At 39.9% G+C, this 22227-nt stretch overlaps 3 protein-coding genes across 8 annotated transcripts in view; 1 reads left to right on the top strand and 2 right to left on the bottom strand.

Annotated features, from left to right (window-relative positions):
• The first annotated feature begins 21 nt into the window (after window positions 1-21).
• PRELID1 (PRELI domain containing 1) lies at window positions 22-3303 on the top strand. The gene is made up of 5 exons (XM_034442407.3): window positions 22-399; window positions 1677-1902; window positions 2010-2123; window positions 2309-2387; window positions 2973-3303. The coding sequence occupies exons 1-5, from the start codon at window positions 308-310 to the stop codon at window positions 3089-3091; spliced, it is 630 nt and encodes a 209-aa protein (XP_034298298.1). The 5' UTR covers window positions 22-307; the 3' UTR covers window positions 3092-3303.
• A 16-nt stretch (window positions 3304-3319) lies between these two features.
• MXD3 (MAX dimerization protein 3) lies at window positions 3320-9875 on the bottom strand. Of its 4 annotated transcripts, none has more exons than XM_034442386.3 (6): window positions 9439-9875; window positions 8712-8811; window positions 7399-7428; window positions 6039-6153; window positions 4766-4934; window positions 3320-4217 (listed from the first exon to the last, which is right to left on the bottom strand). In XM_034442386.3, exons 1-6 carry the CDS (start codon window positions 9506-9508, stop codon window positions 4024-4026), a joined length of 678 nt encoding a protein of 225 aa, XP_034298277.2. In that variant the 5' UTR covers window positions 9509-9875; the 3' UTR covers window positions 3320-4023. The 4 variants fall into 4 exon arrangements, with proteins under 4 accessions (XP_034298277.2, XP_034298267.2, XP_087743760.1 ...); XM_034442376.3 differs by having other exon boundaries at window positions 6039-6156; window positions 9439-9867; XM_087887634.1 differs by having other exon boundaries at window positions 8712-8808; window positions 9439-9862.
• A 4020-nt stretch (window positions 9876-13895) lies between these two features.
• ZFYVE28 (zinc finger FYVE-type containing 28) overlaps window positions 13896-22227 on the bottom strand; it is a 33948-nt gene continuing 25616 nt past the window's right edge. For 2 of the 3 annotated variants that reach the window (XM_087887636.1, XM_087887637.1), the window contains exons 7-13: window positions 22053-22154; window positions 20913-21035; window positions 20264-20400; window positions 19170-19283; window positions 17019-17105; window positions 15725-15837; window positions 13896-15095 (exon numbers count right to left, since the gene is read on the bottom strand). In XM_087887636.1, coding sequence (XP_087743762.1) covers window positions 14964-15095; window positions 15725-15837; window positions 17019-17105; window positions 19170-19283; window positions 20264-20400; window positions 20913-21035; window positions 22053-22154 — 808 coding nt within the window. In that variant the 3' untranslated portion in view covers window positions 13896-14963. Of the gene's footprint in view, window positions 15096-15724; window positions 15838-17018; window positions 17106-18714; window positions 18794-19169; window positions 19284-20263; window positions 20401-20912; window positions 21036-22052; window positions 22155-22227 lie in introns of all 3 variants that reach the window. The other variant, XR_015732611.1, reaches the window with a different exon arrangement.

Below are 22227 nucleotides of genomic sequence, written 5' to 3' on the forward strand. Positions count from 1 at the left end.
GCGGGGGGCGGGGCCTGGGCTGAAAGCGGGAGGGGAGGAGGAGGAGGAGGAAGCGGCGGAAGAAGCGCCGCCGTCGCCCCGCGGAAGTCGTTACGGCTCTCCTGTTTCTGCATGGCGGCTGCGGTGCGCCTGCAGCTGCTGCTCCCGCCGCCATCTTTAGCGCTGCCCGCTTTGCGGGGACGGGACGGCGGGAGAGCGTGAGGCCGGGTCGGAGCAAGCCGAGCCGGGTGACGCCTCCCCCGCTCTCCGCCGGCTCCTTCCTCCTCCTCCTCTCCCGTCTCCCGTCGGATCGGTGACCGCGGAGCCGATGGGGAAGTACTTCCTGACCCTGAGCGTCCTGAAAGGGCCTTGGGACCAAGTCTTCACCGCCTTTTGGCAGCGCTACCCGAACCCTTACAGGTCAGGGGGAGCGCGCGGGAACGGACCGCGGGACTCTTCTCCGCCTCGCCGTCTGCGGGGCGGGACCCTCGTCTCCTGGCCGCGGGGCGGGTGGGGGGCTGAGAGAGGGAGAGAGAGAGAGAGGGAGGTGTGTGGGTTGGGCGGAGAGGGGGGGCCATAGTTGCACGCAGCAGGTTCTTCTTTCGGGGCAAGACGCGAAAAAGGGCTGCCGTTTGGAAACCTCGCCTCGTTCATCCCGCTTGCTATTGGAAAAAAAAAGCGCAGCTGTTTTGCGATGACTTCCCGAGTAAGTACGCGGGTGGCTCCGGCTGCAGCCTCGATCATGGGGAGGAAAAGCTCTGCGCCGACCCGGGATTCCCGCCCCAGGGGTAAAAGCTGAAGCCGCGGGCAGCTGATGGAGAAGTCGAAAGGGGAGAAAACGGAGGGATTGCAAATCTCAGCCCTCCTTTTTTTCCCACCACTCCCCTCCTAATGGCGAAGAGGCCGCCGTGTGATGATCTCTTCCCACTAGAGGGAGGAAGGGAGCGAGCGAGCGGTGCTGAGCTGAGCTGAGCCGAGTTTGTGGCTGCTTCGAGCGTCATCTGAGAGAGCTTTACTACTGCGAGTGGAAGCTGAAATAATAGGAAGGTGGGGTGGGGTTTTTCTTGGCTGCTGTGTTTAGAAAGAAATGCAAAGATTCCTGCGGGAAAAGAATGATCAATAATAATGGTTTGGCTCGGTTTAACTGGTGCTAGAAGAAACCGTTGTCAAAATGAGCCCCTCTTAGGGAAAGACCCCAATAGTATAGAATAATACTCCTGAGGTAAATTTAGTTAGCAACTGCTTATCTTCTCAAGCCAGTAGGCAAAGCCTCTTTTATCCTGATCTCATTAACTTAACAAGGTTAATCTTGGTCACTGTACTGTCCTACTTAACTTACTTTCCCTACTTTAACATCTATATTTGGCTGGAATAATTAAAAGGTGGTCGACCTAATTAAACATGAGACCACTTCTTTTGCCCATTGGATTCTGAAATAAAATAAATGCATGCTAGTAGAACTGCAAATCTGTCAAAAGTAAACTTGAAAGCAATGCTGCTCCATTTCTCCTTCCCAATCAGGACAGGTGTGCTTTTGACAAGATTCTAGATATGAAAATAGGGTAGCTAAGACAGAAATATTATTTGACTCCACTGATTTGCATGACTAGATAAGTAGGGAGTGTTATACTGCTATTTAATTATAGTTGCACAACATAGGGTAGTATCTTAAATTCTCTTTTGTCTTTTTTACCTAGCAAGCATGTCCTAACAGAAGATATCTTGCACCGAGAGGTGACCGATGACCAGAAACTGCTTTCCAGGAGGCTGCTAACCAAAACCAACCGGATGCCACGCTGGGCAGAACATTTCTTTCCACCTAATGTTGGCCGCCATGTCTACATCCTAGAAGATTCCATTGTGGACCTACAGAATCGAACCATGACCACATTCACCTGGAACATTAATCATGCACGTCTTATGGTAATAGTAAAATGTTTTACATTTACTTGCAGCCACTATTGCAACATAAAATGACTCAGAAGGTTTGGGGAAGTGATTGTTATTTTGGAATGCTGTCTCCCTTGCAGGTAGTGGAGGAGAGATGTGTTTACAGAGAGAACCCAGAAAACAGTAGCTGGACAGAAGTCAAGCGGGAAGCCTGGGTCTCCTCCCGTCTCTTTGGCGTTTCCCGTGCTATCCAGGTAAGGGAGCTACAGATCTGTGTTTGCATGACAGAGAAGAGACTGCCTGTAATAAACAATCTGGGACTACTGGTATCTAGTTGAAAAACCAGGCTGATTGCTCAATATTTAAGCTCTCCTAATAAGTACAGAAGAGGCTATTTTTATCTCTGCTTCTTGCTCAACTGATTGTTCTCTTGTTTTAGGAATTTGGCTTGGCTAGATTCAAGAGCAATGTGACCAAGACTACTAAAGGTTTTGAATATGTGCTAGGAAAAATGCAAGGTGGGTACATTTGTAATAGCAACTACAAAGGCAGATTAAGAAAATTCTTAATTGCTTTCTTGGACTTGTTTGAAGTACCACAGGTAGTCCTCAACTTAAAACCACAATTGAGCCCAGAATTTCTGTTGCTAAGTGAGACAGTTATATCCCATTTTACAACCTACTTTGCCACAGTTAAATGAATCATTGCAGTTATTAAGCTATTAAGACAGTTAAGTGAATCTGGTTTCACCACTGCATGTCAGAAAGTCGCAAAAAATGATCACATGAACCCAGGATATAGCAACTGTCATAAATATAAGCCAGTTGCCAAATATTTGATTACGTGACCATGGGGATCCTGCAAGATCATAAAGTGTGGAAAAACTGTCATAAGTTACTTTTTTTCAGTGCCATTGTAACTTTGGTCATTAAACAAATGATTGTAAATTGAGGACTACCTGTATTAAAAATGTAAAATCATTCCTCATAGGTAATGACTATTAAAATTTTATACAATATTTTCCAAACCAGAGTTTTACAGAAAAACTAGGTACTGTGGATATATTTATTTACTCCTGGACTTTTGGCTTATTGATTTTACAGGTGAAGCACCATCTAAAACACTAGTGGAAACGGCCAAGGAGACTGCCTTGGCAGTTACTGAGAAGGCAAAGGACTTTGCTGGCAAGGCAGCTACTACAAAAAAGCAACAGTACGTGTGAGAAAACAGTTTTTCCACTGAAGGAACTAAATGCCACTGGCAAGAGTGGTACAATAATACTGGAAGGTTCACTTTAACTTAAGCTTCCCTTCCTTTGGAAGTTGACCAGAATGTCTGTAGATTTTATGTTTTTTTAATTGAGACTGTACAAATATGACAATCATCTTCTTTCTTAAAGGTGTATTTATCATTAAAAGAATAGACTTCAATTTATTTCAGTATCAGGATCTGTTTTTCATCAATGATTTAATTATCTTCCTATTTACACTTGCCTCTTATGCAACTCAAAAGCAAGCCTTCGTATATGAGACTTCAGAGAATTGGTAGCTATTGGTGAATAAATGTTACAAATTACTAGGTTAGGTTATAATTAAAAATGCCAGTTATCAAAAACCCACTGAGTACATCTTAAGGTGGTTCACCTAAGTCAAAAGGTCAGAAAAACCTAGATTTTGCAATGGCAAAAGGGTCTCTTGAAGCAAAACTTTAATATTAGTCCATTCAACAAGACCCATCCATATAAAAAAAAGCTGAGCATAGCATTTACCTGTTGTGATGTGGATTTTTAAAATCCTCCCTGTAGATAAGAGCTAAGTATCTTTTGTTTAAAATGCCTGGGGGTCCTCAGCAGCCCAAGTCTCTGCAGAATGGACTTGCCTGTTCCACAAACCTTAACTAGGATGGGGTGTAAGATGCAGCTATCCAAACCAAGTGTATATCAATTATTTTGAAACCTCACTCTTCTTTCTCTTGCCACCATGTGTTACGTGTAGTTAGCCAGCTTCAGTATGTAACTCTTTTAACAATTGTCCTAGTTGGTTTTGTGAAGAAGGTGGAGATGCAAGACTTGGTTTGATGAGGAGGTGCATAGTCTTTTTTGTAAGAAAGGGGGGCTCCTCTTTACTTACAGAAAACAGTCTTATAAACCATGTATCAGTTACCCTGCCACGAAGTAATTTCTGGAAAGCTTGAAGCTTGTCTAGATGAATGCTGTCCTCCTAACTGAACTTCTGTCCATAACCAGAAGTTGCTGACATTGGAATAGCTGTGCTCCTGCTGAGTACTGAAGGCAGCCATGACATCTCCAATGCTAGCAGATGCCAGGCCTTCTACATCCACTTCCTCTTCTGCAACAGAACAAAAAAAAACAAACCCTTAGCATTATGCTTTATTCAAATGGAATGCAGTCTCTCTTATACTAGCTTCCTTTTCAACATAGCCATAGCCAGTTTTCCTCGAGACCACATATTTCCTGTTGCCTCTGCCTGTCCAGTTCAGCCCAACAGAAGGGTATATTCTGGGTCCTGTCAATTAAAGTCATCTTGCAGGACCCCAGGAAGCCTACATATTGTTGTAATTCTTGCCCTCTGGAACGATCTCCCCTGCTCTGAGATTTCGTAAGCCTTCCTTGTGGGAAGCCTCACTCCCTTTTTTTGTTTTAATAAGTTGTTTTTTAGTTGTAGGCTGGGAGCCATGTGGCCTATAAAATGAAAACAAATGTAAATCTGGCTCAGTCATCCTCACCCTAGGAGGTAATCACCAAATTTACCATGCCTTTTTATCATTAACATTGTAGCCAGTGACTTTCTGCTTATCAGACCGTGCATTTTTTTGCTGCATAACTTGTCTGCATCATGAAGATGTAGCACTAGAATGATTACTGGGCATTGCCCACCTGAGTCAGAATGCTCAGAGGAGAACCGAGAAGAATCCAGGCTATCTGCTTCTGCCTTTTCCATATTCAGATGGGCTTGCAATTCTTCTAAGCGCTGGTGCAAATTCTGCTGCTCACAACGTAGCCTCTCTTTCACTTCTTGAGCTTTCTGTTCCTGGTGTTCTAGCTTCTGGGAGTGAAAGAAAATAATATTTGGAGTTACAATTGAGATTCTTTTATTTCATATCTCCTAGAAACATTACACTGATTACTGTTGGAAACAAAAAATAATACAGCTTCTTTCTCAAATTCAGCTGGAAGCATTTACTAGGTAGTCCATCCTAAACACAAAACTGAAGAAATTATAAAAAGTTACTCTTGGATGGATTTACGATTTCTCCCTTTGCTTTCATTGGTTCTTAAAACTTACTTGAAGGCTGACAGGGTTTTGTTTTTAATATAAATTTTATTAAAAGTTTAAAAGAAAACATAACTAATACAGAATAAAGGAAACAAAAGAAAACATGCAGAAAAAAGCTTCTGATTTTCTTTGTAGCATATATGTAATGTTATATAATTGTCTTATTCTATGATAACAAAAAAAGCTCACTTTTTTCTATTCAATTTTTTTTAATCAAAACCATGTCATAGGTATAATTTTTTCCATTTCATGGAAAAAGTCTACAAGGGTTTTCCAGTAATCAAAATCAAGGAAGTCAATTTAGCCATCTCTGCAAGTTCCATCATCTTCACCAACCATTCCTCTATTGTGGATAGTCAATTTTTTCCTCTTGAATTTTTTTGAATAATCTGCAAATGTCATACATAAAAGCACAAGTTCTATGTGTTTTTTTCTAGCTATCCATAAATCCCAGTTCAGAAAGTTCTGATTTCAATTGTACATTAATCTTTAAAATCTTCTGGATTAATGTATTTATTTGTACCCATTTTGTTTTGGATTTTTTACATGTCCACCATATATGATAAAATGTCCCTTCATATTGTTCAAATTTCCAACAGAGATTTGAAGTTCCTTTATACATTCTAGACAATTTCTCAGATGACAAATTGGTTTTTCCTTCTTTATTCATTTCCATTTATTGACTTGATCATGCTTAAACCTTTTTTTCTATTTTTCAGCTTCAAAGGCCATGGGTTATTTCTAATAAAATATTAAAACTAGAAAACTCAATACCGTTTGCAAATTACCAACAACTAAACCAGTCAAGAAAGGCAGTCTAGTTATTCCCAATATTATTACAGCTTCCTGGAAGAAGCGAGGTACATTACTTACTTTAATGTGCAATCTGGCACAATGCAGGAGACTAAGCATTGTGCAACGAGAACGCTCTGTATTTGTGGGGATCTGCTGCTTCAACTGTTCTAAACACTGCCGTAGCTGGGCCCTTCTGCTGGGAAGAAACACAGACTGTGGACAATCACATTTTAGGCAAAGCCTTAATTGAATTCTAGATTCCAGAACAAGGCAGAACCACATTTTCCAAAGAGTAGATCATTAATATATGTCTGATCTCAATAATTCCTTAATTCCCGGATTTTCATATTGAGTCACCACTTTCTGGGTGGAATCAATTCAGAGGAGACAGGGTTTTTAAAACTAATTGGACCTGAAAGTGATGTCATTGACAAGACTCATTCATACTTTGCATGTGCAAGCCCACGGCAGGCTTGCTCAGGCATGTAGGAAACTAAACCAATGAGTTTAGCCATCTACTAATCACAGTAATTTCATTGGGTAAATAGGTTATCTATAGCAATTTATCATTTTTTAGCATTACAATACTGAAAATCTAAGGATTGGTGTTATACTAGGCATATTTGTATACTATGGAATCTGAATCTTTTATATTCCTTTGCTAATAAGAATATAAGTAACTCTGGTCATTGAGATGTGTATGAAAGAGACAAGCAAAGAGTTAATGGTCTTGGTCTGCATTTCAACTTGAAAATACATACATAGAAAATATTATCTACCATCAACTGTATTCCCAGTTCAGTTTCATTGACCTGAAATGAGAACAGCAGTAATAACAAGCTAATGAAGAATCAGCTATTCGCACTTTAGGAAGCCTGAAATATATGGATACTTAAAATATTTAGGAAAAATAAATCTGGAAAAGAATTACAAAGAGCATGAATTCATTGTCTTGAATTAATGAAATATTCTTACCAGGGCAAGATAAAGACCAAAAATATGCATTTTCTCAAAACTAAATTTGGCCAATGTTAACCTTATTCACTTGTTGGTGCTTAGTTTGTTATGCAAATTCAGCCTGGTTAATTGATGGTATGATACATTGTGTAAGATAGAAAATGGTTAACTTGGTAAACAGTTCAAATGAACATATGAATAGTATGAAATTATTGAGAAACAGGTGAGGGGTGTCCTTGCACATAAATGGAAGGAAGGACCCAGAAAGGTCATTTCCTGGTTCAGAAAAAGAAAAACATGTTTTTAAATCATGACTCTGGAGCCTAAACTAACCCTGAAAATTAATGGAGGAATTGGGGCTCCTAATTATTAATATAGCTGGGACCAGGCAGAAATGAGTCCATCCTTCCTCCCTAGCCAAGAAAATGTGGGAGAGAGGAGCCTAAAAAAACTCAATTAGAATATTCCTTCTTAAGTGTACCTGTGTTTCTCCAACTCATTGTGTACAGACCTGAAAGGAAATAGAAACACAAATCAAAAATGAGCTATATTTAAAATTCCAACAATTGATAATTTTTTTCTATTGACATCATTCAGTGAAGCAAACTAAGCACGCATTCAGCCACACCGAAATCTCTTATGTTCAATTTCAACCTTCCTCTTTTATGCAAAGAAGTAAGAGAGGGGTCAATAATCTTTTCCATTCAAAAGAAAACCAAAAACTTGCTGGATTTGCTAAAAGAGAGAATCTCATGCTTATGCAACAGTGGCAAAATCAATTAAAAAAATATGAATACCAGTAACTTCAATATTAAGAAGTAACATCTTCATTCATTGCACAACCTTAAAAGAGGTAAAATATGAACTTTGCTTCATTTCTCAATGTTTTGGTATTATATAATGAAGTCTATAAGACTCAAACTCAAGTCAAAGACTTAAACCCAAGTCTATATATACTTCCGTACAAAGTGGAAAAGTATTATGAAGCATCATTCAGAAGTGCTAAAGGAATAATTAGTCAATCTAATTGCTACTAAAAAAATACTTCCAACAGGTATCCTTTCAGTTAAATCCTGCTTAAATTTCACACCCAGCCTCCATTTCCTTTTGATTGTATCTTTTTCTTTCAATTGAAAAGGCATTATGAAGCACCTAGCTCATTCAGAAACTCCAAAGGAATTTGTCTTGTTTTCTTAAACACAGTACTAGTCAATCTAATTGCTACTAAAAAAATACTTCCTGATATTCCAGCAGTCATTCCTTCAGTTAAATCCTTCTTAAATTTCACACCCAGCTCCACTTACTTTTGACTATATCTTGTTCTTTCAATTGGAAAGGCTTGGTTACTACACCCCTGTGTGAATAGTACCTTTCTTCTTCTATTCGACTGCTCTTCCAAGTACTTTTTCTCCTTTTAGTGAGAGAAATGAAACTAAAAGTAGACGTAAAAACACAAAAACTTGGTCTAGGGATTAGTGGCTCTCAAATTCTGGCCTCAGGACACCTTTACATTGTTAAAAATGACTGAGGACCCCAAAGAGCTTTGGTTTCTTGTGGATCATGTAATTAGTATTTATTAAAAATTAAAACAAATTTTAAAGCTTTTGACTTCACAGACCCCCTCCCCCCCAAAAAGGGTCCCCAGACCACACTTTTAACGCTGGCCTGAAGGAAATGCAACCTTTTCCAAAGACTTGGTTTTCCAGATCAGGGCAGTGCTCCTCCTCGTCTTAAAGTCTTCAGGGAAAAAGGTATAAAAACAAACAGTTTGAGGTTTAACTGAAGAAGCCTTACCGGAGGTTTCTCAGGGCCTTTCGTGTTTTCGGCCTTCTCTGCGATTGTAACGCATCTGGTCCGCAGTAAGGCGAGAGAGAAGCATAGCCATGTTCGGCTTCTGGTGTGGATAGATAGATAGATAGATAGATAGATAGATAGATAGATAGATGGTAGGTAGGTAAGTAGGTAGATAGATGATAGATTGATAAGATGATAGATGATAGATAGAGATAGATAGATAGATAGATAGATAGATAGATAGATAGATAGATAGATAGAGATAGATAGATAGATGATAGATAGATAGATGGTAGGTAGGTAGGTAGGTAGGTAGATAGATGATAGATAGAGATAGATAGATAGATAGAGATAGATAGATAGATAGATAGATAGATAGATAGATAGATAGATAGATATAGGTAGGTAGGTAGGTAGGTAGGTAGATATAGATAGATAAGATATATAGATATATAGGTAGGTAGATAGATACATATAAATATATAGGTAGGTAGGTAGGTAGGTAGGTAGATAGATAGATAGATAGATAGATAGATAGATAGATAGATAGATAGATAGATAGATAGATAGATAGATAAAGATGTATAAATATGTTTTAGAGGTTTCAGTCTGCCCCCGCTTTCCCACTCTCTCCCTTCCTCCCGAGAAGACCCAGTTCAGCCGCCCTCCGGTTAAAAGCCATAGACGCGTCGCCCCCTTTTACCGCCCTTAAGAGAATAAGGAATACCTCTCTCTCTGCGCTCCAAATAGTCGGCCGCTTGAAGCAACACCTGAATGTTGCTACTCGTGAGCTCCATGACAACGGGGGACCCGCGCAAATAAGAACTTCTTTGCAGTCCTGATCACGCAACCGGCCCACCGCCTTCAGCAACCAACCCCGGCCATACCCCGCCCCTTCGAACGCTCCGGGGTTCTGGTTCCACCCCTTCTCATCCACGCAGCAGCTCTTCCTCCGTGGGTCTCCTTCGGGGAGCGCAAATCAAGAAGGATGAAAGCCAAGCGGGGTTTTTTTTTTTTTTTTAGGCTCGGGGCGTCCTCGCTGCCTTGTTTTGAATCTTAACCTGTGTGCTGGGCGCGGCTAGGGAAAGCAGCGCCTGTCATTGGCTGGAAGACGCGACCAGACGTTTATCCATCGCTGCCCTTTCGAAACAAATTTGGGCGGGTAACGAGGAGGCCTGGTATTTGAACGGAGGGCGGGGCCTGCACTCTGCTTATTGTTTGGAGGAAATAGAACCAGACACTTTTTAATGCTGCTTGGGCACAGCTCGGTTTTATAAATTACAGGCTTTCGCTTTCGTAAATTACACGCTTTTATGTGTGTACATAGTGAATGAATAAAAAAAGAGCGTGGTAAAATATCCCGATCCGTTAAGAGTAGAGTAGAGTAGAGTAGAATAGAATAGAATAGAATAGAATAGAATAGAATAGAATAGAATAGAATAGAATAGAATAGAATAGATCAGATCTGGAAGGGACCTTGGAGGTCTTCTAGTCCAGCCCCCTACTCAAGCAGGAGAACCTATACAATTTCAGATAAGTGGCTGTCTAGTCTCTTAATCTCCGGTGATGAAGTACCCACAACTTCTGATGGCCAGCTGTTCCACTGGTTAATTGTCCTCACTGTTAGGAAGTTTCTCTTTAATTCCAGGTTGCTTCTGTGGATTAGTTTCCATCCATTGTTTCTTGTCCTGCCCTCTGGTGGTTTGGAGAATAATTTGATCCCCTCTTCTTTGTGGCAGCCCCTCAAATACTGGAATACTGCTATCATGTCACTCCTAATTCTTCTTTTCTCTAGACTAGCCAAACCCAGATCCTGCAGCTGTTCTTCATATGTTTTAGTCTCTGGGCCTTTGATCATCTTAGTTGCTCTTCTCTGAACTTTTTCCAAAGTCTCAACATCTTTTGTAGTATGGTGAGCAAAATAGGTTGCAGTATTCCAGGGGTGGTCTTACTAGGGTTTTTATAGGGTTTTTATTATTTATTTCACCCTTACTAGGGTTTGATCTTGAGTAATTATGATCTATGTTTACAATGCCCATCGATATGTAGATTCATGTGTGTGTGTGCTGCTAATCTGAACCTAGTTAGAAACATGATCAGCATATACATTACTACTTTTAGGGAGAAAAAAATATTTAGAAGGCAAGAGGCAACACATTCCTTTAAGCAATACACATTTATAATCTATTCCATAGAATAATTCAGGCAACTGGGCTGTGATACATCAGTACAGTAATAGAAACAAACTTCATTTACTTTACTTTTACTTTACTTTATTCAAATTTCTATACCGCCCTTCTCCTTTCGGACTCAGGGCGGTGAACAGCCAAGATAAAAACATCTATACAAAACATCACAGTTAAAAAATAAAGTTAAAATAATTTATAAATTTGGCCCATAATTTAAAACTTGTCAATTAAAATCAATATTAAAATTTTAAAACTAACCCTAAAATCAAGACAGACCGGCTAACTGGAAAAAATGAGTTTTTAGGGCCCGACGAAAAATCTGAAGGTCGGAGATCACTCGTATCTCTGGGGGTAGATTGTTCCATAGGGTAGGTGCCACCACAGAGAAGGCTCTCCTCCTGGGGGTCGTCAGCCAGCATTGTCTGGCCGACGGCACCCTGAGGAGGCCCTCTCTGTGGGAGCGAACCGGCCGGTGGGAGGCTATTGGTGGCAGAAGGCGGTCCCATAAGTACCCTGGCCCTAAGCCATGGATTATTTATTTATCCTTAATTATCCTTATTTATCCTTAATAAGGCTGAGTGTTGCTATAAAAGCTCCTGAAACCATATGATTCTACCTGGTGATCTCCAGCTATGCTTAATTGATTATGATTCTTGATGAACGTATCTTTTCTTTTATGTACACTGAGAGCATATGCATCAAGACAAATTCTTTGTGTATCCAATCACACTTGCCGAATAAAAAATTCAATTCTATTAATTATAATTCTCATATTGCACAATTAATAGGTGTTGCAAAAAAACCCCACAACCCTTCCTGCTATAAATTCACAATGTAGTCTTACCTTCAGATGTAATCCACCCCTTAAACTTTCTCATATGCAACCTTAGTATACATTTAAGGCATTCCAAGGATCATGCGACTTGCAAGGAGTCAAGACAACATATCAATTTAGTAAATTATCCTCATCCATAAACAAAGCTTCCTGCATAGAAGTGTTTTTATTTTAAAAAATAATTGTAGCATGGAGTTTTATTTATTTATTTATTTATTTATTTTTATAGAAAAAGCACACGATTCCAATTTATACTCACAGACAGCCTCACTGATAGGCAGAATGAGAAATCACCTTAGGCAATTCATGCTAGGAATCATGAAAGGGTACATCTATGACTAGCTATTTATTATTTTTGTATCCATGTTGCCTGCAAGCAGATGTTCTGAAGATATTCTGCCTCAGCTACCACTACCATGGCTCTGTTTTTGGAAATGAGTGGGTGGAGGAATGTTATTTGTTACAGAACAAAATTGTGTTGGTGTTGCCATAGTTGGCAAGATATGAGGGACAGAAAGCAGCAGTCCATTCCAGAAGCAACTTTATTCAGCAGAGAGGCAAAACTCCGATGATTAAGATCTAGTGCAAGCATGTCTAATGTAAAGATATATTAGAAGCCAAATTTATTGTATTTAATTAATGGTAGAGGGAGGGCTGCACTCCCTAACACATCTTTAAAACATACAATTGTAAACATAGGGTGTGCAATGAAGATGTGGAATCAAGTACCTTCTTTTCTTCTCACCTGGACATTGTTTTTCAAAATTTGAATGGGATGAGTTTGTTTGTAATATGTCATATTTTTCAGTGAAAAGGTTCTTCTGCAGCTACAGTATGAGAAACAGCAAATCTGAAATGAGATGGTATCTTAATGGATATGAATTTGCATACCTACATACTTGGGGGCATATTAAAGTTTATGCTCCATTCCAATGGCATTTTTCTTTTACTGGCTTAAACATAGCCATTGTTAGGCCCAAGCCCAAATGTAACATAGCAAAATTTAATCCAATTCAATCTTTTGTTTGTTTATACCTAATGGACTAACTCTTACCAGATTAAAGCTGTAACTTTCTCTAAATACATCCTAAGAGATTCTAGGAAGTAGCTACACTGAACTTCTTCCTCCTTCTCCCCCATCCAAGGGGTGATCTGGGCCTCTGGTAAGATTTACCCCTTCCTGGGAAAGCTCTTCTGTTGCCCAAACTCCTATCTACCAATTCTCCAGATCAGACATGAGCATTTTACTGCTCTGGGACACATCCGGGCCTTTGGCTGTCTCTGGCCTGCATGAGGTCAATTGGAAATTAGAAAATAAAATGTAAATAAACGAGTTGCAGGACGTGGGAGAAGCAGCAGACTGCACTCCTTTAATTGTCTGGAGAGAGAAAAGCTTTTCTGAGTGGCAGAATGTGGCTAGGTTGAAGCACGATGTGGCTCTGCACTCCCTCCTCCCTTCTGCCAGTGGCAGAATTAAATTCAATCTATTAATTTGGCCCTTTGTAACAGTCCCGGTTTCTCATGTGGCCCCTTGCTCACCCCTGCTCCAGGTGCACATTCCATCATAGCCTTGCACTCAATAATTTCTAAATTGTGAATGAATTTGTAGAGGACTATGGCTTGAATATTTTTAAAGAATTATTTGGACCCTCGTTATAAATTCTGTTTTTTTAAACCGGAGTAACACTTCTTTGTTGCATATCAGCAATGCAGGTAGGGGAAAATCATCAGAAAACAGATTTTTTCTGATCATGAACAAATTGTGCAGATCTTAGGCAAGAAAGACCAACAAGGGAAAGATTATTGAAATCCTGATTTACATGTTACTGTTAATAGAGATCTATATACTACTTCAGTCAATAATGTTACATAGCATTCTTATAATATTCAAGTATAAAAATGTCAAAATCTCTTCCCATGCTAGCCAGGTGGTTCAAGTTCCCCTTTAAGCTTCTCCTGGATGACTCATGGGCTGAAAGACATGCATACGTTTTGTGTGCAGTTAATAAATGCTGATACTTGCTATTCAACTGACATCAAAGAGATTATCTAGCACATAAGGCACTAGAGCCAAAACCAGTCACCCACATTTACACAAGCTGACAAATACACAAAATCCTCTGGTTGAAATGAGGTAGAAAAGAAAAATAGCACAGCAACAAGATTTGTAGAGTCTGTATTTGCAGCAGCAGATTCTGTCTGTCAACACCCAACAGCTAAATCCAGCAAAAGCAATTATTTTGAATTCAGAATACACAAGATGGCAATAGTAACAGACAACATTTTTCAAGTAAAAAGTTACTTTATTCAAGTCAGACTTGATTTTATGCAGTTTCCTTGGCAGCATTATGGAAATGATTTGTATTGCCTTCTGGGATGGATGGATGGAGATGAGAGAGAGAGAGAGAGAGGAGAGAGAGGGGGGGGAAGAGAGAGAGAAAGAAAGAGAGAGAGAAAGAGAAGAGACAGGGAGCGAGAGAGAGAGATATATCTTTTAGTGTAGCTAAGTTTGCAGGATGATAATCAGCTCATAAGTCATTTCAGAAAGAGTTGTATGAATCCCAGATACTGTAGGTTTCCAAAGCATCTCCCACAGTGTGGCAGAAGAGTTTACATATATACATTGCATATGAACAGTGTTGCAGCCCTTACGTACATCAAGAACTGAAGAGCAAAAGCCCATGGCTGTCCTCCACAAATTATTGTTGGAAATCGAGGTCCTGCCTTTCAGTTCCAACCATAAGTATCCTAAAGCCCTTATTGCACATGCATCCAAATCTGATAACACAATCTCATTTTTTTGGTTAAAAACCAACCTTAGGACAATAAATTACTCTTAGGTTTTAACAGAAGTCAGGTAAATAGCACCAAGTAATTTCTACATGGGCCATCACTCCATTATAGAAAAAGCCAGCTTTATTAGCACATAGAAGAGTTTGTTCAGACTTCTTTAATGATAGATTCTAGTTCCCACTCCACAAATCCCAAGAGTTCTTTATTATAAAAATGCAAGAGTTCATTCCCCCTTTCAAGAACATAGTGCTTCTTCCTCCAACCCAACTCTTGTCTGACAACCAAAAGCCCTTTGTTTCACCCCCTGGAGAATCCTAGTAAGACAGGTGTGATTGCTCCCATAATCCTTTGCTGGTGAGACAAGCTGCAATTATCTTCCAGTTCTTGGAGGTTCCTCAGGCACAGATGGCATTTGATAAATCCAGAAACTGATGCTCACAGGCAACTGGCATTCTTATTTGTTGAAGGCAAGTGGGTAGTGTAGCAGTGTGTACAGATGCGGACTGGCTTCAGATGCCTAAAATGGGGCAGTGCTGCCAAGTGGGATGAGCAACGAGAGCAGAAGATCTGAAAAAAAAATGTCCATCAAGAGCAACTTGATAACAAGCCTCATTTCCTTTGTATAAAAGAAAGTAATAATGAACCCAGTGGTGGGATTCAGCCAGTTCACACCACTTCGGGAGAACCGGTTAACAACTTTCTGAGCAGTTTGGCAAACTGGTTGTTGGAAGAAATCATTAGGGCAGAGAACCAGTTGTTAAATTACTTGAATCCCACCACTGAATGAACCTATGTATGAACTTGAATTTAATAAATGTATGTATAACTAGAAACATCCAATGAAGCAAACTGAAGTAGAAAGGATAATAACCATGGTTTAACACCCAATCATAATTCAATTTAAGGCCCAACACAGGAATACCCAACAAGCTGCAATTTAATCCTTTCTTTTACATGATAGGCTACTCCATTCCTCTTTCTTACTGCTCTTAACTGCCTGGTAGCTCAGTCCCAAACCCCTGAATAGATTGCCTCTTTCAGTTTGTCTTACCTAGAGATCTGCATTTCCGATCCCCCTTCCAGGCACAAGAAGGATCTTTTTGGAAAATAATCTAATTCATGAATTGAATTGAACTACAGCTCCCACCATTCTTGACTCCTGGTTCATCTACCCCAAAGTAGCCCTGATCGCTTACCTTCCCACAACTCCGGCAGTGGTGCCGTCGCCGAAGAAAAGTGAAAGACACATGGCAAGCCATACAGTGGCTAGAAGTGCTGTCTGGTACCCAGTCTGGTGGCACCAAAGTATCTATAAAGGTATAGAAGAGTAGTTGGCAAGATAGTTGTGTATCAGTCTTCTAAAGCCACTCAGAATCATAAAGTCCCCTGTCCCAATTTTTCAAGTGTCTAGTGTCTTTATTCAAGTAAATATCCCAGAATAGTCAGGCACAGAGTTCATTAAATGGAAAAAAACCCCCTAAATTAAGGAAGCAAAAACCTAGGGAAACCCAGGGAGCTTCAGAATAGGAAAAACTAATACAGCTCAGGACATCAGACTGATATGCCTCTATAAGATATCAATGGACTATGAACACTTGACAAGTGAAGCGTCATTTATCAGATAATGTATTTACGTGAGTGTGGGTGTGTACACACATGCCTTTGAGTCAGTCTTGACTCCTGGTTACTGCCTGGACAACTCCCTGCACTTTTCATGGCAAGGTTTTTCAGAAGTGGTTTGCCACTGCCTGCTCTCTAGGGCTGAGAGAGAGATTGGTCCAGTGGTGAAATCTGAACCGGTTTGCCACCTGTTTGCTGGCCGCGCATGTGCGGTGTGCACCAAGTGCGTGGTGCACATGCACAGTGTGCAGTGCATGCCAAATGTGTGCTATGCGCATGCGCAGTGTGTGCAAAACACATGGTGTGTGCATGCGCAGTGCATGCCAAATGCCCGCTGTGTGCACATGTGCAATGCGCACCAAATGCACTCTGTGCACGTGCACATGCATAGTACATGCCAAAGGCATGCTTCACACAGAAAAAGGAGGCTTGGGAAGGTAAGTAGAACAGCAGGGGGGGAACAGCTGTGCCTTGCGATTTAGATTCACTAGAAAGCAGGATTTCCTGCTTTCTAGCAATTTTAAATTGCATGGCACAGCTGATCGTCAGAAATACCGGTTGGGAGGACTACTGGTTCGCCCGAACCGGTGTGAACCAGTAGCATTTCACTACTGGATTGGCCCCAGGTCACCGAATTGGCTTTGTATCTTAGGTGGGACTAGAACTCCCAGTTTCTAGCCTGGTACTTTAACCACTACTCCAAACTGATCCTCAGTAGTGACCCTAACTATACCTAGATTATTCCTAAACACAGGAACATTTTCTCTTGCAAATATTGGTTGCAGCCACTTTGTGAACAAGGTCATCAGAGGCAGAACCCTTGCTTATTAGGAGCCTGTAGAGAACCCATTGCACACTTGGAACTCTTACCTTCTCTCCTCACACCTTCTCTGCTACTGGAGCAGAGAGCACAGTCTGTTAAGAAAGGCGCTGTTGGTGCCACACGGAGATCCAACTCTGAAAAGGGGAAAGATATTAGCCTACAGGGGCTGCTGCCACTTAACGGAAACATTTCTGTTCCAAATATTGAGCAAATAAAACATTAATAGCCATTCCCAGAACTGTCCCAAAGGTGTTTTTTCAAGAGGCAACTGGACTTTCTTGTCTTAGATGACTGAGAATCTCCATAGACATTTAGCTAGACACTTTGGGATGAACGCCCTTCAAATGGTATGTATATGTTTACGTACAGTAATTTTTTTAAAGTGCAGAGTGAGGAAAAGACGTAAGAAATAGCAAACCGAATAAATTAAAGGCAAGAAATGAAAAAGAAAACATAACTATTTTATGTATACTATTCACTATATCTTTCCATATCCTGTTATCCTTTCAAACCACCTCAATTCTGTGACATTCATACACCTTTTCATAATTGCTTTTTGTTTTTCTCAACTGTTTTCTCATGAACCCCATCTGACTATGACTCTCTTGGCCTTCCCCTTCCTCTCAACCTATTCATTTTCCTCTTCATATATTTGTTTTGCAACCTGATCTTCATTCATTCTATGTGACCAAACCAACTCAATATACTTCCTTTCACTGGTGGTTCATGATTGTATACAATCCACATTCATTCATCATTTGTTTAGTTTTTTTTGCCCTGTGGTTTTACTATGCACCCTTAAATTCAGCCAGTCACTCACTTAATGACCATTCATTCAGCAACCACTTGAAGATACAACAACACTGAACAAATGGTAGTTACTGTATGACTGTCCTTGAAGTTACGAACATGGTATCATCCTCAGTCACATAGACAAAATTTGGGCACTTGGCAGTCTGCCTGCATTTATGAGCACAGTGTGTGCTTAACTCATGTGGCCTTGTGAAGGCTCTTGGGCACATCTTGTCAGCAGCTAAGGAAGACAATAATGACCAGCAGGGGTAAGTGGTGGTGGTGGAGGAGTGCAAAGGAGCCAAAAGGGAATAGATGGGAGTGAGATAAATGGAGAGGGGAAGCTGAAGTTGAAGTGAGCATGCAGGGCAGGAGAAACATGAAGTCCTTGCCTGTCGGTCCTCATCTAACAACCACAACCAGGACTCTTGGAACTGCTGTCACTGCATGATGCAGTCACATTATGCTTCGCCTAACAACTGCTTTGCTTACTAATGGAAATTTTGGTCCTGATTAGAGTTGTTAAATGAGGACTACTTATACCCCATTTTTACAGCATTCATTTTTTCTTAATATTCCTAGCTCTTTCCTCCATATAACAAAGTGATAGAAGCATGTTTTTCTTCAGTTTTTTTTTCTTCTTTCAACAAACATCCATTCACAATGGATCATATACTGGCCACAGCCTTCCTCCTGCTATTTCCACAGCAGTTCTCCACCCATTTTCTCATCCTTAGGATACATTCCATCAATGTACACAAATCCTATTTGCTCTAGCTTTCCATCATCTATGTAAAATTTGTAAGCTTTCAGTCTGTTTTCCTCTAAAATGCAACTACTACTGTACATGCATTCATTTTGATGAAGGAACATGATTGTCCTAACAGGTTATACTTTGAATTCTCTTAGGGTTCAATTCAAACTGGTTTGGGAGAAATAGAATCATGCTACCTCTGGAGTAATGTGAACTTGATCCAAATGTAAACCAATATGTGCAGTTAATAGAGTTGAGGCTTGTCAGTTGTGGCACCTAAGTGAGAAATAAGTTTCCTTATTTGAACCTTTTAGGTGATTTTATTCTGGCAGATTTTTTTTTTTCATTTAGAATTTCTGACATTTTTACTTTGCTCATTCTCCAACTGAAAGAAAGTAACAAGGGAAGATGATTGATGAATCACTTGGAGCAAGGGATCCGATCAACTACAGCTATCCTGGTAATTAAATGCAACTGATCTAAGTGTTACAGGATCCCGAATCCTGATGCAACACTAACACTATTACAGAACCTGGTAATTTTTGGAACAGCACTGTATGCCCTCATCATAACATGCCATCTTCTTCTCATGCTGCTTTGCACATGGTGACAAGGTTATGGAGCTGTAGGTTAGCAAAGAAGATTCACTCACGTCCAGTGTCTGTCACCTCCAATTCTTCCACTTGGGAGGTCACAATTTTAAAGACACTCTTCAGAATGCTGCGCAGGTCACTTGCAAAATTAGTTTGGAGCTGGTCTGCCACTCCTGCCAAAACACAGCATTTTGAGCATTTCACTTGCACATGGGGAGGGGATCATGGCAGACTTTGGTACAAAAGACTCCTTTCATAATAAAACAAAATGCACAATAAGCAAATATTTTTATTTGAATGTAATCGATACAAAATGCCCTCTTTTATTAAATTATCTAAAACAGAGCAGACATTTAAATATCTAAATAGGTCAGCATGTTAGAAAAGAAAACTGGTATACAATGATTTAAATAAATACATTTAAAGATTATTTGGGAGCCAACTAGAAAGTCAGCACAATGCCTAAAATGAGTTGAGATGTACCCAATTCAAACATATTAAGCCATCTATTCTCAGTTTTGCCATTTAGGGGTAGTACTAGCCATTCTTACAAGATGATTGTCAAAAATTTCTAAACTAAAGCAAAAAAACAAAATATAATGTACAACAAATGAAACAAATCCCCTTTATAAGCAACAAGGAACTGGGCACATTGTTGTAACATACCACATATGAATCTGCCCAATTTTATTTTCCTAACATGATTAAGATTACTTTTAGGCTAAGCCTTGGTTTTTTGGAACTTTGCTTCATTTTAGTAGGACGTTCAGTTCTTTTCTTCTCTCCGCTATTTTTTCCAAAAAAGCTACAAAAATACATCAGATCTTGGGGCATTTATCTGGTACACTGAACTTGTTCTACTGTACATTTATTTCCAAAAGGAAATACCTCACCACTTTAATAGGCTTTATACTTGTTCCTAACATAAATAGTTCCCAGTTACTGATCTTATCAGTAAAAATGAACCATGGTAGCGATGGATAGCTTGAAGAAAACCATATCCTTAATTACTACTGACATTTCTATGTTGCTCCACCCTAAATGATTGTGAGTGGCTTACAGCAGAATATCCTTGTTTAATCATTATTTTGCAAACTGTTAGATAAAAGCTAATAGCCATCATGCTATAGAATACAAGCAATGGAGCACTCACCAGAAATACAGACAAATAATGTGTGAATCATGTCCTCTATATTGCGGTAACGGCCTCGTAATTCCAACCATCGAGAGTTCAGTGGAATATCTGTGAACATTCCTCTCTGAGCACTATCAGATGCCTGCACAAAAGGCCTGTTAAGAGGAGAACAAGCCTTTAGAAAAAATGTAAAGAGCTTATTTTTATTATTGTTTTTCAACCATACCCTCCCTTAAAAATCTGTGTGCCACTCAAGGAACTACTGAAACAATGTTATGCACACATCGTGTCTCTGCTTTAGCTTGGGGACAAATGAAAATATCAACTCTTTACATATTTTTTAGGAAAGAGAAACATGACCACATGAGACTGCAAGATATAAGATTAAGGATCAAACAGGCTTGAGTCTGTGGCTTCTCTCTCTGACAGCTTCTGTTATCCATCCACCCCTTTCATCTCAAGTAGTTAATGCTGGACAAAAACTTCCCATTTAACTGCATACTACAAAGTATCTCGTGGTCCTGACCTTTTGATGACCACAAAAGACCTTCTCAGCAAGTTGTATATGGATAGCACTCCCAATTTATAAAATGAAGTTAAGCAACCCTACATTCAAATGGGTAGGTGGAGACTGCAGGGGAGGAGAAGGTTCTTAGTCACTCACTACCTTGGTACAGATGGGCAGGCACACTCCCTATTCCTGCAGGGCTGTGAATCTGCAGTGCATTCATTCAGCACACGTTTCTCCAGCTTGTATAACTCCTCCTTGGAAAGCACACGCAGCAAATCCCTGTAAGAGGAAGGGTCCATGAAGGAAACATCAGTGGCAACAAAATTAAGTGATCCTAATCTACAGGATGGACAGCTGTGTTCCAACAATACATCGGAAGGAATGTCCTAAGGGTGCTTTTTCAAGAGGCAACAGGATTTTCTGGTTTTTCTTTGAAGACGTTTCGCTTTTCATCCAAGAAGTTTTTTTAGCTCTGACTGGATGCTGGATTTATAAATCCTTCCATTCCCTACCATCAAGTCAGAGTTGAAGAAGCTTCTTGGATGAGAAGCGAAACGTCTTCAAAGAAAAACCAGAAAGTCCAGTTCTCTCTTGAAAAAGCACCTTTGGGACAACCATGACCTGGATGACTGGGAATCTCCATAGACATTGGAAGGAATTGCTGCTCCAAATTGCCCATATGGTATGACGTGAAAAGTAATGCAAAGCTAAGCATTTAAAAAAACGGGGGAGGAGCTCATAACATGCACAAATATATTGGCCCTGCTGCCCACTAAAGTAGTAAACTATTGCATTTCTCCATGATATGCATCATACTTCATTTTCAGAATGTCTCATCTCATCTTCTGCTAACTATTTAGAGAAGAAAGTCACTTTTACAGTCATTGCCTCCTACTTTTAATGACTACCTTAAAATGGATAATTTTGATGGCAATCTTTTATCTGTTAAAATGTACTCAGGGTTGCTTCATTTCATCAGAGAGCAACACAACAAGAACTGAAGTTTTAAAAAAACCATCCCTCTTTTTTAAACCCATGACTATGTTAAATCATTGCATCAGTGAGAACACATAAACAAAAAACTACGTCTCTCTCCTGTACTTAATTACTAGATATAGAGAATGTCATCCCAAGTGAAAGAATTTAGGCTGCAATCTGAAGTGCTTTGGTCCAGGAAAAACACACTTCTGTTCTGTGGAATATACAATTTGGAAGCAAAAACTTCCACTAAACCCCCCCCCCCCCACTCCTTAATGATTAATTGTATTCCTATATAGCAATGCTATAGTCACATACCTGATTTTTCTAAGCAAGACATAAAAAGGGCTGAAGACTCGAGAAATCTCCTCTGGTCTCCTTTCCAAATTGAGAGGTCCATCTGGATAGATCAGAAGGCCACTGCATAGAAGGCAATAAAATAAAATGCCAATTGGGGTACCTGACGTCCATTAGAATAAAAGTACTTGACATA

The sequence above is a fragment of the Pantherophis guttatus genome, chromosome 2, assembly GCF_059756535.1.
Source record: "Pantherophis guttatus breed Tessera chromosome 2, ASM5975653v1, whole genome shotgun sequence".
NCBI classification, from domain to species: domain Eukaryota; kingdom Metazoa; phylum Chordata; class Lepidosauria; order Squamata; family Colubridae; genus Pantherophis; species Pantherophis guttatus.